At 53.3% G+C, this 14,455-nt stretch overlaps 1 protein-coding gene across 1 annotated transcript in view; it reads right to left on the bottom strand.

Moving 5' to 3' along the window:
- The window catches only part of Nwd1 (NACHT and WD repeat domain containing 1), a 62,770-nt gene that overhangs the window by 36,040 nt on the left and 12,275 nt on the right, over positions 1–14,455 (bottom strand). The window contains exons 5-6 of the mRNA XM_048795355.1: positions 9,274–10,546; positions 226–429 (exon numbers count right to left, since the gene is read on the bottom strand). Of these exons, the coding sequence (XP_048651312.1) occupies positions 226–429; positions 9,274–10,546 (1,477 nt within the window). The remainder of the gene's footprint in view (positions 1–225; positions 430–9,273; positions 10,547–14,455) is intronic.

The raw sequence follows: 14,455 nt of genomic DNA, 5'->3' as shown, positions 1-14,455 counted from the left end.
GACAGGAGGAGGAGGAGGAGGAAGAGAAGGAGGAGGAGGAGGAGGAGGAGGAGGAGGAGGAGGAGGAGGGCAGCAGGAGGTTAGTATGTTAGAGGCCCTGGGGTGGAGGCCTGGAATTCTGAGCCAATTCCCTGGGAGTGGGAGGTCAAGAAGGAGCTGGTCATTGAGTCCTGTTTTCGGGGTCCCAACCAGACAGTGTCACCACGGCTGCCACACTGGACCTACCTGTGGGCGATGCCCAGGAGTGTGAGGCCGTCCGCGGGTCTCCGGGCCAGGCAGTGGCCCAGGTCCCGACGAAGCCGCACCCACAGCAGGGGCGGGAAGCGCAGCAGCTCCTTGCTGGGGGGGGTCCAGTCCCGGTACACCACCTGCAGCACCTCATCGTCCAAGGACAAGACGTCTTTCAACTCCGCCTCCGAGAGACCGTGCCTGTGGGGAGGCCAGACGGGCTTGGATCACCTGGGACTTCTGCACCGAGGACGCAAAGTCAGGAGAGGGAGACAGGCACCCCAGCTGGGCGCCCCCACAGGCCCGGGATCAGCATTTGGGAGCGTCCGGCAGGCACAAGGCCCCCTGGGCTGACCCACCTAGTAATGCGTTTTCTGATCTTCTCTCCGTGCACATCTGCGGAGCGTGGACCATCTGCCCCCTGCTCGGGGCAGCCTGAGACCCAGCCCAGGGAGGGAGGAAGCGGTAACTCAGGAATTAACGCAGGAAACAACTGCTCCCATTCCAACCCACCCTGGTCTTTCCTGGCCTAAGAAAAGGCCAGTGTCACCGTTTGGATCTGGAATGTCCTCTAAAGTGTCCATGTTGAAGGCTTGCAGCAATCCTAGGGGGCCTTGGGGGCAGCGACTAGCTTGTGGGAGCTCTGGCCTCATCCGTGGACTAACCCACTGATGGATTCCTACTTTGGTGGCGTTACTGGGAGGTGGTGCTTAGTAGGAGGACGAGGTCACCAGGGCTGTACTCTGGAAGGCACATCCTGTCCCCACCATTCCTCGGTCTCTGCTTCTTGACCATCACTACACCCTTCCGCCCTCACCTCAGGGCCAAAGAGCCAGCGGACCCCACACCGGAGCCTCTGGGACCAGGAGCCAACCTTCCCTCCTCCACGATGTCACGTGATGAAGGCTAACTGATCCACCGAGTTAGAGGCAGGGCCATCTTTAAGTGGGCTGAGAAGATAAGTTCGGGGGCTAGGACTAGAGCAGGTTGTTCCAAGTGACAGACGGGAGCGACTGCAGGATCTGCCAGAAGTTTCATCAGAGATGGAAACAATCGAATGGAGGTCATTTCGGAGCAGGGGACGGGAGTTTTTGCACCACAGGGTGTGGGGATCGTCCACTAAGGGTCAGCACATTGGTTCAACAACCATTGATGGAGCATCAGCTGTGCTGGAGGCATTGATCTCCCGGGGACAGAGAATTAGACACTTGTGGTAACCCATTTTCTGTGGCCAATAACGTGACACCACAGACTGAGTACCTTGTTTAAAAAAAAAAAAAAAAAAAGCCCATATCTGTCATCCCAGAGACTCTGGAGGCTGAGGCAGGAGGATTGCAAGTTCAAAGCCAGCCTCAGCAACTAAGAGAGCCCTTAGCAACTTAGTGAGACCCTGTATCAAAATAAAATATAAAGGGCTGGGGATGTTGCATAGTGGTTAAGCGCCCTGGGTTCCATCCCCAGTATCAAAAAAAAGAGAGAGAGAGGCTTGTCTTGGCTCATGGTTCTTGTCCAAGGTCAAAGGGCCACCTCTTGGGATGGTTTTGTTTTGTTTTTGTGGTTCTGAAGATTGAACCCAGGGACACTCTACCATTGAGCTACATCCCCAGCCCTTTTAATTATAAGAAAGGGTCTTGCTAAGTCACGGAGACTGGCCTCCACCTCCTGAGAAGCTGGGATTAAAGGTGGGCACCACTGTGCCCAGTTGGTGATGGCCTTCCTGATGGCAGAGCCCTGAGAGGCTGGAGACAGGGGGTGTGCCTGCTGGTCCCCCTCTCTCTCCTACGAAGGCATGTTCCCTTGGAGGCCCCACCCTGACGACCTGGCTGATCCTAATCACCTCCCAAAGGCCCACTCTGAACACCAGAGTCAGGCTAAACTTCCAGTCTTCCAATTCTGCACGACGGGATTAATTTCAATACGGGAATCCTCGGGGACACGCCAGCCGTATCCACATTAGAGCAGATCCTGCCTTAGTCTCTCTGGGCTGTAGCTGAAACACTGTAGACTTGGGGCCTAAACCACAAACACTCTTTCTCATAGTTCTGGAAGCTGGCAAGGCCAAGACCAAGATGCCGCAGATCTGGTGTCTGGTAAGGACCAGCTTTTGGCTCATGAATGACATCTTTTTGCTGTGTCCTCACATGGCAGAAGGAGCCAGGAGCTCTCTGGGGCCTCTGTTATAAAAGCACTAATCCAATTCCTGACCCGGTCACCTCTCAAAGGCTCCACCTCCTAATCCCATGCCCTGAGGGTAGAATTCCACTGGTGAATTTGGGGGAGACCCAGACATTCAGACCATGCAGCTTCCCCTGGTGCAGGGAGCCAGGCGGGAAACACACCAGGCAGCCGGGCACTGTGGCCATTCCTGTCGTCCTAGGTACTGAGGAGGCTGGGGCAGGAGGATCAGAGGTTTGAAGCCATCGTGGGCAACTTAGTGAGACCCTGTCTCAAAAGAAAGTGTCAAAAAAAGGGGCTGAGGGCGGAGCATTTGCTGAGCATACACCAAGCCCCGCGTCCAGTCCCCAGCAGCACAAAATCAAAAGGAAACCAACCAGCAAAACTATAAAGAGCTTGAGTAGCTCCAGGCACCAGGAGGAGGACGTGCCGAGCCCAGTGAGAGACAGGCAAGGGGACAGGGGCCACGCGCCTGAGCAGAGGGGCCCAGCCGGGCTAGGGTGGGAAGGAAGAGGGCAGGAGCAGGTCTCAGGTCACAGCGCTCCAGGCCAGGGACAAGGTGGCAGAGCTGCAGGACCTTAGGAAGGAAGGAGCTTAGATCCTTTTCTAAAAGTACCCTGAGGTCCCCGTGTGCTTCTCCGGGGCAGAAGCTCGATCTGGGTGGTTTGAAGTTTTTATTTTTAAGTGGTCAAGTCAAAACGTGCGCATGCGCATTCCCAGCAGCTGGCTGAGTGCAGCCTTAATGTTGGAGGGACCCAGCTATTGCTGGGTATTAACAAGGAATCACAGATGAAGGGTGAACAGGCACCCACGGCGGGTTTCAGCCACGAAAAGATGCGGGCTACGACCTGGGTGAACCTCGAAAATGTGATGCTGAGTGACAGAAGCCAGAGGCCCAAGGCCACCCGGCCTATGATTCCGTTTGTGTGAAATGTCCAGAGCAGGATCCAGACCCAGGACGCAGATCAGGGACTGGAGATATGGAAAAGCAGAGTGATTACCCAATAGGCGTGGACTTTGTCCTTTTGGGGATGGAATGTTCTGGATCTAGATGGAGGTGGCAGTTGCAGGACACCGAATGTGCTCAGAGTCACTGAGGTGTTCACTCTGTAATGGTTGATTTTCAGTTATGTGAATTTTTCTTTAATTACAAAAAAATTAAAAACCAACTTCCCCTCCTGCTAAATGCAATGAGGATCCCTGCATCAGCTCCCCGGACTGGACTGGGACCCAGGCTCCAAACTCAGCAGGGCAGGGAATGCGCAAGGCTGAGCCTGGCCCCGGACTCCCTGCAGCTGCCCTAGGGGGTATGCACCCCCACATCCCTGGCCCCTTCCCAGGGGAGGGAGCAGGGCACCAGGGGAGGGCGTGCCCTGACCACAGCTTTCCTCAGCTCTGCGAGTTGACATTGGGGGCCAGATCACTCTTCAAGGTGGACGTCCTGTGGGCACCATAGGAAGCTTCTGCGTGCCTGGCCTCCCCCACCAGGTGCCAATAGCATGGTAGATAGACAGGAAAATAGATAGACAGACAGGGAGATTGATAGATATATGGATTGACAGACAGGAAGATAGAATGGTCTACATTTGGGATCTTAAATGTTCCCCCAAGACCCACGTGTTAAAGGCTGATGCTTTGGGAAGTGGTGGAACTCTAGAGGAGGGGCCGATGGGAGGTCCTGGAGTCGCCTGGGCATACGCAGCCCTTCGCTCGCCTTCTCCTCCCCGCCGTGAGGTGAGCAGCTGTGCTCTGCCGCGTGGGCTGCCTCACCCCAGGCCCAAAGCAACAAGCCGACTGGTCGTGGACTAGACTTCCAACGCCGTAAGCCCAAATAAACCTTTCTTCTTCTGTCTTCCATCTTTGAGCACCTCAGGTATTTTGTTACAGTGATGAAAAGCCAACTGACACAGATATATGGAGACTCGGATAAATACAGACAGATAGAATTGCTAGAAAGACTGACAGATGGTCTCTAACATGGTCACTCATGGCTCCTCACTCTCTATACTGACAACATTTGGAATGGATCTTTCTCTGTGGTGGGGCTGTCCTGTGGATCATAGGATATCTAGCAACATTGCCGGCCTCCACCCACCATGTACCAGGAGTATGATAGACAGACAGGCAGATGGACAGATGGATAGACTGATAGATGGAAGGATGGATGATCAGACAGATGGATAGATGAATAGATAAATAGAAATAGAGATCATAGATGGATAAATAGACAGAGATGGGATACACACACACACACAGTTATAATACATATACAAATTCTCTGCCGCAGGGCGTGTTCCAGAACACTGTAGAATGCCGACCAGCATCCCTGGCCTCCTCCTCAAGACTCCGGAGCACCTCCTCCTCTGGGCATGCAGGACAACTGGAAATGTCTGCACTTTCCCTCGGGTGAGAACCTCTGGTTTGGAGCTACCTCGCATCTGCCTGTGAGCCTCAACCATCCTGCCACACCAACCTCGAGTGAAAACATGGCACTTTCAGGGAACTGCAGCTACCCAAATCATCTCCCTGACAGTCAGTCGCCTTTCATATATCACCTCCCACCAGCCCTGAGAGGGGGGATCCTACCCCCCATGAAATGCCCAGCTTTCCTGATTGGACCAGTCATGGGGCTAAAAAGGCCAACTGATTTCTGTCCCCCTTGGATTTTGGCATTAGGATGCAAAAATCAAGCCAGTGAGATGATGTCAGGTCCTTGAAATATGAGCTTATGCAGCCTCCTGAAGCTCAAGGCAAGTGGAAGTTCCAAGGGAGAGAAAGGAAGATTCTAGAAGAGGAGCCAATGTCCACAGAGGACCCCAAGGGTGAATGGGCAAGAAATTAATACTCATGACTTTCTGGCTTCCATGGGAGCCCTGCTTCCTCCGGGTAGAGTCACCAGCGTGGCCTGAGGGGCACCCTCTACCTGGGAACGTTCCCGGTCTTGTCCTCTTGTAGAGTTCAGTGCAGCCACGACATCTCCCCCGACATGAAATCTGGTGTAGCCCTGGGATCAGCTGCAGGTGGCTTTGGATCCCCCCACCTTCCTCTTGGAATAAAGCCCTTCGTTCTCAACACTGGCATGTTCTGGTGAACAAACAAAAAGACCCCCACCGTATGGAGGAACTGTGGCAATGAAGAAAGATCAAAGACTGAGCGAGAGAAAACTGCCCAAGGAACGAGCGGAGACACGCGGTCCAGGCGGTGCACTTGGACGTCTGGCCGGCCAGCCCGGCCCAGCAGCTTTGTTGCTCGGTGTCTCTGCTGACTGGCCTGACCCGGCCTCCAGGGGACGAGCTGGGTGCCCGGGTGCTTGTGAGGAGCACCCTCCTCTGCAGCTCCTCGCCTGTGACTCCCGCCTACACCTGGGCTCTTGGAGCAGGGTGACCCAGGAGCACCTCATGGGCAGAGCCACCATCTAAACAGTCCTTCACACAATGTGGCGATTTGACACGTGTGTGCTTTGGGTCATGGTCACCACAACTAAATTACAACCAGTGTGTGTGTGTGTGTGTGTGTGAGAGAGAGAGAGAGAGAGAGAGAGAGACTGACTTAAGTTCTGCTCTCAGCAAATTTCAAGTCAACAGCACAGTGTCATTGACTGCAGTCACCATGCTAACATCACAACATCAGATTCTCGTTCTCAGATCTGAGTCTCTCTTTTTCAATTGAACACAGAGGCGCTGTACCACTGAGTCACAGCCCATCCCTTTTTAGCACAGTTGCAGAGGCTGGCCTCAAACTTGAAATCCTCCTGCCTCAGCCTCCCCAGGAAATGGGATGACAGGCAGGCACCACCACAGCTGGTCTGATCCATCTTATGTCAGAAAGTTGACACCCTCTGACCGACATCTCATTATTCACCCACGCCCACCCCCGCCAAGCCCCTGGCACCCACCACTCTTCTCTCTGCTTCTTTAAGCTTGTTTTTTTTTTTTTTCTTTCTCTGACTCTATAAACACATTGGGATTGGACTTTCCTTTTTGCCTGTGGTTGGTTCCGATGCTACGAGCCTGGAATTAAACTTAGACACCTCCTTGTGGTCGAGTCTTTGGAAAAGTGTGCTTTAAAAGTTTTTTTCTGAAACCTCTCTGTGTACGTCTGCTTCATTACAGAGGGGGACATTGCAAAGTCTCAGCAGGAAAACCAACCAACCAACCCTCCCAAGAAAGGCTGAGCCTCACCCAGGTTTGGCTGGAGGTGTCCCCATCAGGCCGCCCGGGAGGCTCACGCCACAGGCTCCCAGCGGAGGTGTGATCCTGGGTTTGCAGCGTGGCCAGAGAGCTCGGGAGAAACGGCTTCCCGGGATCAGAGTCTAATTCAATGGCAGACCCCGGGAGGGCGGAAGGCTGACTGCAAATAACAGGCCTGGACTCTTCAAGCAAAGACAGAGGAAGAATGTTCCAGAAGAGAGGCTTCAGCAGACTGAACGTTGGTCTCCTCCAAATCCCATGTTGAAATGCTAACCCAGCAGGAATGAGACTGGAGCCTGGTAGAAAAGACCCCGAGCTCTCTCCCGCCTTTTGGCCACGTGAGGACACAGGAAGTCAGGGCCCTCACCAGAGCCCGGCCATGCTGGTGGCCCTCCTCAGACTTCCAGCCTCTAGAACAGGGAAAAATGCAACCGTCCCTCAGGACCCACAGTGACGGGTGTCCAGACCCCCAAGACACCAAAATACGCAGGTGCCCAAGCCCCTTCTAGAACAGGGCACAGTGTTTCCACAGCCCTCTGTCATCTCCCTCAGTGACTTAGGAAACCTGAGGCCAATGTGCTGTGCTCAGCTGCCACACTGGCCAGGACGTCACGGCAGGACAAGGTCCCCACACAGTTGGCGCGGACACGTCCTTCTGAACACCTGCGGCCGGCGGAAACCAGAGACACGGAACCCGCGGCACAGAGATCTGGCGGTTCCTTTGTTAGGACAGGCCACTCAGTCTGTGACACTTCAGTACAGCAGCCTGAACAAACCAAAGCAGAGAACAAAGAGTCCCGACACCTAAATGGGATTCTGGGTCAGGGTGGGAGAGGGACAGCAATGAAGGACTTTACGGGGACCCTTGGCAAGTTTGGATTGTGAAGTGCGTACTGAACATCATCGTGTCCACATTGATTTCTTAACTTCAGAATTGTCCTGTGGCAATGTGAGATTCTGACTGCTTTTGTTCTTGGGAATTGGGTGAATCATTCAGGAGGAAAACATTCAGGGAAAATTACATATGAGTGACAGACCGCAGACAGATGATAGATGACAGGAGGATGCTAGAAAGATTAACAGATTGATACAGGATGGAAAGATGACAGATAGATAGATAGTTAGAGGACGGAAAGATAGAGCTTATGTAGCAAATTGATGCAAACCGGTGATTCTGGGGGACTGTTCTTGACCAAGGCCTATTCTGCCTATGAGGACACTTGCCAATGTGCTAAGATACTTTGGGGTGTCACAGGATGAGGTCTCACCAGCACCTGGGAGCTTGCTCAGTAAATGCAAAGCACGGGGGAGCCTCCCCTATAAAGAATGGGGGCTCCGTGTCAGCAGCACCGAGGCTGAGAAACCAGGTGTCTAGGAATTCTTCACGCTGTTCTTGTCATCATCGATAAATCTCAAGTTATTTTAAAGTAAAAATTTTACAAAATAAATTCTATAGGCAAATCCATGGAGACAGGAAGATGAGTGCTGACAAGGACTGGGGAAGGGACACGGGGAGTGACTGCTAACAGGAACAGGGTGTCTTTTGTGGGTAATGGAAATGTTTTGGTGACATTTGCATAGCATGGGGAATGCGTTAAAAACCACTGAACTGTATTCAATTTCCTGAGTCCAAAGGTACAGCTCCGGAGGAGGATGAGTCCTGAAGTACTGCTCCCCAGCAGGATGAGAACTCTTAACAATATCAAAACAGCTACGAGAGAGGATTTTGAATGTTCTCACCACGAAGAAATGATCAACGTTCGAGATGATGGCTAGCCTAAGTATTCTGAGTTGGTCATTATACAGGCAGTGAAAGGTCACACTGAGACCAAAAATGGGTGCAATGATTGCCTGTCAATTACAAAATTAATTAAATTTGGGGGGTTACTGGGGGATTGAACCCAGAAGCGTCCTACCACTGAGCTATATCCCCAGTCCCCCAGCCCTGTTTGTACATTTTATCTTGAGACAGGGTCTCACTCAGTTGCTGAGGCTGGCCTTGAACTTGTGATCTTCCCACCTCAGTCTCCCAAGTTGCTAGGTTGCAGGCGTGCCCACCACCCTTGGCTAGAAATCAATTAAAAATTTTAAAGATTTTTAAAAGAAATAATTTACATTATGTGAATTGTACTGGGCTGAAGAGTGTTCCCCCCAGGATCTGTGCCCACCAAAGCCTGGGAATGCGAGCTGACTTAAAAAGCCTCGCTGCCTCTTTGGAGGTAACCAAGACAAAACAACACTGTGCTGAACCAGGGTGGGCCTTAACCCAGGGCGTGGTGTCCCCCCAGGGAGAAGGAGGCTGTGTGGACAGAGACAGAGACTGGAGCGTCCCACCCACAGGTGAGGGATGCCAGGCTCAGCTGCATCACCAGAATCAGGGAAGAAGGCATCCGGCAGGCCCACCCCAGAGCCCCTGGAGGGAGCACGGCCCTGCCCACATGGACTTCCGGCCTCCAGAACCGTGGGAGAATGACTCCATCATGCTAAGCCCCCCAGCTGTGACTTCTACAGCAGCCCAAGAAACCAATGATGAATTAGATCTCGATTTTAAAAAGAGCTGAAGGGCTGGGGTGCAGCTCTGGGGCATGCTGAGCCCGCCCAAGGCCCTGGGGTCCAGCCCAGCCCACCACAACCCCGACTACTCATAACAAGACAATAAAGCCACACGACTGGGCCTTACCGGGAAGACACGATGTAACCCAGCACGTGGGCCACCAGGAGCTGCCCGTGCGTCTGCTCCAGGCGGGCACAGAGCTGGTGTGTCGCCTCCTCGGCGGTGGAGGCCAAGGGCACGGGCACGGTGAAGGAGGCCCATTTCCGGGCCTCCTCAAAAGCCAGCCTCAGCCGCCCTGGGTGACCGCAGTCTGGAAGGCTGGCCCAGAGCAGGTCCCGCTGCGTGGGGCTCAGGGTCCTCCTTGCTGCCACCAACAGGAGCTGGATCATTTCTTGTCCTTGGTTCCCAGAGAGGGGCCTCACCTCCCAGTAGGCCTCGGGGTCCGCGACCGTCCGCCGCACGGTGTCCAGAGCCCCCCGCTGCCCCGAGCAAGCTGAGAGGATGAGGTGCACCTTCGGGGGACACCTGAGAGGCAGCCAGGGGATCCTCCGGGAGCCTCGGACAGAGTCCAGGTCGTCCACGGAGTCCAGCAGCAGCACCAGGGACTCGAAGTTCCTGCGGGAGACGGTGTGGAGGAGGCCGCGCAGGAGCTGGGCCACCCTGGCCTGGGCCTCCAGGACCTGGGGGGGCGGCGGGGGCAGCCCGAAAGCCAGGCACACTTGGAAGCAGAGGCTCTTCAGGAGGCTGCAGGCGTCGGAGCTCATCTGCGACGTCCCCAGCAGCCGCAGGACCGTCACCGTCTTGTGGCCGAGCAGCCCGGGCATCTGCTCAGCCAGCTTGCACATCAGGGCAGACTTCCCGACGCCCGGGGGGCCGAAGAGGACCACGGGGCCGTGGGGCTGGCTGTCGTCTCGTCTGAGCCGCTGCCCGAGCTGAGCCAGCAGCTCCCGGCGGCCACAGAAGGTCCCGGTGGCCTCTGCGCTCTGCCAGAGGTGGTGGCGGATCTCCTGGTAGAGCCAGGCCAGGTCCTGCCTGGCCAGCTCCAGCTCCCGGAGATGCTTGAGGACCTGGTGGTCAGCCCTGGCCACAAACTGCTCTCCCAGCTCCCGGAGGTAGCGGGCGTGAGCCTTGTTCTTGGGGTTCACCAGGTCTCGGCTCCACGGCAGGCGGTGGGTCTTGAGGACCCCGGGGTGTGTGTCAGTGATGCGCCCCTTGAGGTCCCTCAGAAGGTTCTGGGCGTCAGTATCCAGGCAGCCGTCTGCGAGCCGGTCCACCATCTTGAGGGCGCCGTCCTCCAGGATGTGCTTGTTGAGGTCCTGGATCTCTCGAAGGAAGACAGTGGCGCCCTGCTCCCCGGCCACTGAGCCCAGCAGGCCCCGCTCTATCTCCCACTCGATGACTGCAAAGCAGAGGGGTAGAAAGGCTGGTCAGCAGGGGGTCCCTGGGTCCCGGGTTCAAGTTCAGCATGTGGTGGAACTACCTGGGCACCTTCCCAAAACCCGCAGGGCTGGACCCACCTCCAGAAGTTCTGATTCAGAACTCACAGGGGCCTGTGAGTCTGCACATCCAACAAGCCTACGGGGACCGCCGGTCCAGGACCAGCACCGATTTAGCCACCATTATTAATCAACTGACCTCTGCAGCAGGCAGCTCATGTGGAAAAGCAGCCCATCATCAAATGATACAAAAGTCAGCCCCGAGTTCCCACAGCACCCAGCTATCCAGCAGTTCCACTCCTAGAACTCTGCCCCGAACTGAAAACAGATATTCAACAAACACTCGAACACCCTCAATCACAGCAGCCCAAAGGTGAAGACAGTCTAAACGTACAGCATTGGATAAAGTGATGAACAAAATGTGGTTCAGCCACACAGTGGAATATTGTACAGCCACGAAAAGGGGTGAGGCACTGACACCTGCTGCAAGGCAAAGGAACCTCAGAAATGTCATGCCAGACGCAGAGGCCACAGGGTGTGTGGTCCCTCTGAAGTCCGGGGTCCAGACCTGGCAGACCTATAGAGCCAGAAAGTGGATCAGTGGCTGCCAAGCACAGGGAGAGGGTAGTGGGGAGTGACTGCTAGAGGGGATGGGGTCTCCTTTCAGGGGGATGAAAATATTCTGGCTGCACAACATTGTGAATGTACCTAATGCCACCAAATCGTTCCCTTTCCAAAGGTGAATGCTATGCTATGTGAACTCAGCTCAATTAAAAAAAAAAAAATCCAGTGTGTCTATTTCAGGTGCCTCCTTCACATATTCCATCAACAAGCATTGATTGTGCTTCTACTTGTGCCGGCTTCTGCTCTCCACACTGGGAACACAGGTCCCTGCCCTGGCAGAGTGGACATTCCTGTCTAAATGAATAAATGGCAGCATAAACGGACAGACAGCTGGTGGAGAAACAGCTGGTCTTTCCCAACTGAGAAGGACAAGTGGGTATTTGAAGCTACAGGAAAAATGTGTGTGTGTGTGTGTGTGTGCGCACACGCGCGCACACGTGCATCTGCAAAACCTGGGAAGCTGGGAGTTTTTAATGAGACTGGCTTCCATGGGGAGACAGCAGTTCATTCTGTCCTAAGAGCAAGGATCAGTGCCTTTAAGCATAAAGGGCCAGAGAGTAAGTGTCCGAGGCCCTCACAGGCCAGGCGGTCTCGGTCACCACGGCAGACCCAGCTGCCAGGGCACGACTGTAAACAGGCAGCGTGCGGACGAAAGCACCTGGGCACGTGCCAGCAAAGCTGCATTGACAAAATCAGGCAGCTGATTTTGAGCTGGCCGCAGCCCAGGCTGGCCGACCCCTGCCCCATGGCCTGCAGCCGCTGCCCCAGGACCCACATTTTCCAGGACCAGGGCCCACCCTGACTCTCCTTGGAGGTTGTTGTTTTGAAGGAGTCCGACGGGAGGAGTTATTTGCTCCCAGTTCTGTGCTGCTGAAGGCCCCGGGCCCTGGGGACCGACTACGGCAAGTCAGAGTTAAGAGCCGCAGGCAGGGGTCGGGTCTCAGGGGTGGAGCCTCGCCCAGCACGTGGAGCACTGGGCTTGATTCTCAGGACCCCATGAAATAAATAAGTAAATAAAATAAAGTCAATGTGCCCATCTACAACTAAAAAAATATTTTAAAAAAGTTAGGAGCCGCCCAAAAGTTCTCCTTGGCCAGATGTGGTGCACATCTGATTTCCCAGCTACCTGGGAGGCTGAGGCAGAAGTCTGAGATCAGCCTCAGCAACTTGGTGAGACCCTATCTTGAAATAATTTTTTAAAGGGGGGCTGGTGTTGTGGCTCAGTGGTTAAGAACCCCTGGGTTCGCTCCTCAGGACCAAAAAAAAAAATGTAGAAGAAGAAAAGGGAGAAGGCTGGGAATATAGCTGAACCCCCCACCACCACCACTGCCGGGTTCAATCCCCAATTACACACATACACACATACACACACACACAATCCTCCTTTGAGAGCCCTCACGACCCCTTGGCCTCAAGGGAGGAAGGTAGGGATGAAGGCAACTACATTCCCAAATGGAATCCTTCTCAGTCACTGTGTGGCTTTGGGAAAATCTCTGTACCTCTCTGAGCCTGTTTTCTCCCCTGTAATGTGGGTGTACCCGTCCATCCTGATGGGGGCGCTGTTGTGAGACTTTTCTATGGAATAATGCTTGGGAGAAGCGGAGCATTCTACGTGGGAGGGAAAGAAGCCAGTCTCAAAAGGTTAAGATCGTGAGCTTCCATTGTGTATTGTTCAAGTGACACATTAGAGAGATGGTGGTGCATTCGAGGCTGCCAAGAGCTGGGGGTTCAGGGGAAACAGAGTGTGGTTATAAACAGGTAGCAGGGAAAGGCAGCGGAAAAGGGGGTGCAGCAGGAGAGAGAGGGAGAACCCAGACCCTGAATCCCAGCCTAACCTCAGGGAAACAGCAGACCAAGGACATGCTACAAAAGACCTGGCCAGATTTCCTCCAAAGTGTCAAGGTTGCCAAGCACAGTGCAGCCTGCAATCCCAGCTCTCAGGAGGCTGAGGCAGGAGGATCACAAGTTCAAGGCCAGCCCCAGCAATTTAATGGGACCCTGTCTCAAAATAAAATAAAAAAGGGGCTGGCGTTGTAACTCCGTGGTCGAGCGCTTGCCTAACACGTGTGAGGCCCTGGGTTTGATCCTCAGCACCACATAAAATAAAGGCAGTGTGTCCATCTACAACTAAAAACAAAATCTTAAAAAAATGTATTTAAACTAAAGTAAAATTTAAAAGTCTGAGGGTGAGACTCAGTGGTGCAGGACTTGCCTAGCTGCATGTGTGAGAGCTGGTTCCATTCCCTGAACTCTGTGTGTGTGGCCGGGGGTGGGGGTGGGGTGTCAAGGTCACCAAGAACAAGGAAAGAATGTGAAACTGTCGCAGACCAGTTTTAGCAAATGTACAGTAAAATCATATTTATATAAATTTCTTCTTTCAATATATTGATATGAATCAATATATTTAATGTTGAGAATATAAATTCATGTATTAAATATGTTGATGGTAGAAATGAATATATTTAATATTTTAGTTAATAGTCTTCCTTTTTCTGTGCTTTCAACTACCTGAGGTCAATGGTGGTTTGAAATAATTCATGTTTTAAATTGCACACCATTCTGTGTCCTGAGACAAAATCTGTGTCATCCTGCTCCATCCCTCCTGGCACCTGAATCATCCCTGTGTCCAGCGTATCCAGGCTGTATATGCTACCCACTCATTAGTCACAGTAGCCGTCTGGGTTATCAGACCAACACTGGGGTACCACAGTGCTTGTGTTCAAGTAACTTTCATTTTACTTAATAATGGTCCCTAAGTGCAAACTTTTATTAGAGTCAATGGTTATAAATGGTTCTATATTGTTACTTGTTAGTGTTAAGCTATTGCTGTGCCAAAGTTTAAATTAAACTTGATCAGAGATATGTCTATAAAGGGGAAAACTCAACCTATGCAGGGCTTGGTGCTATCTGCAGTTTGGGGTTCCACTGGATGATTGTGGGATGTACCCCCTGTGGATAAGCGAGGGCTACTGTGATATACATTAACCTCCTCAAAATCCATATGCTGACCTCCTACTAACTCATAGATAGAGAAGAGCCTATCTCTGTTGGACGGCAGGCAGTGGTGGAAACAACTTGGTCATGTTGTGTTTGTAGAAAAATCTTTCTAGCAGTGAGTGTGGAAGACAGACGAGAGTGAGGGGTGTGGGGCTGTGGCCAGGAGGGCGGGGAGGGCACAGAAGTCCTCTGCAGTGGAGGGATTCCCAGGGACAGGAACCTTCTGGGGAGGTGGAGCCACCATAGGCTGG

This window comes from Marmota marmota, unplaced genomic scaffold, assembly GCF_001458135.2.
Source record: "Marmota marmota marmota unplaced genomic scaffold, marMar, whole genome shotgun sequence".
NCBI lineage: Eukaryota > Metazoa > Chordata > Mammalia > Rodentia > Sciuridae > Marmota > Marmota marmota.
This window is presented reverse-complemented; position numbering and strand designations above follow the sequence as displayed.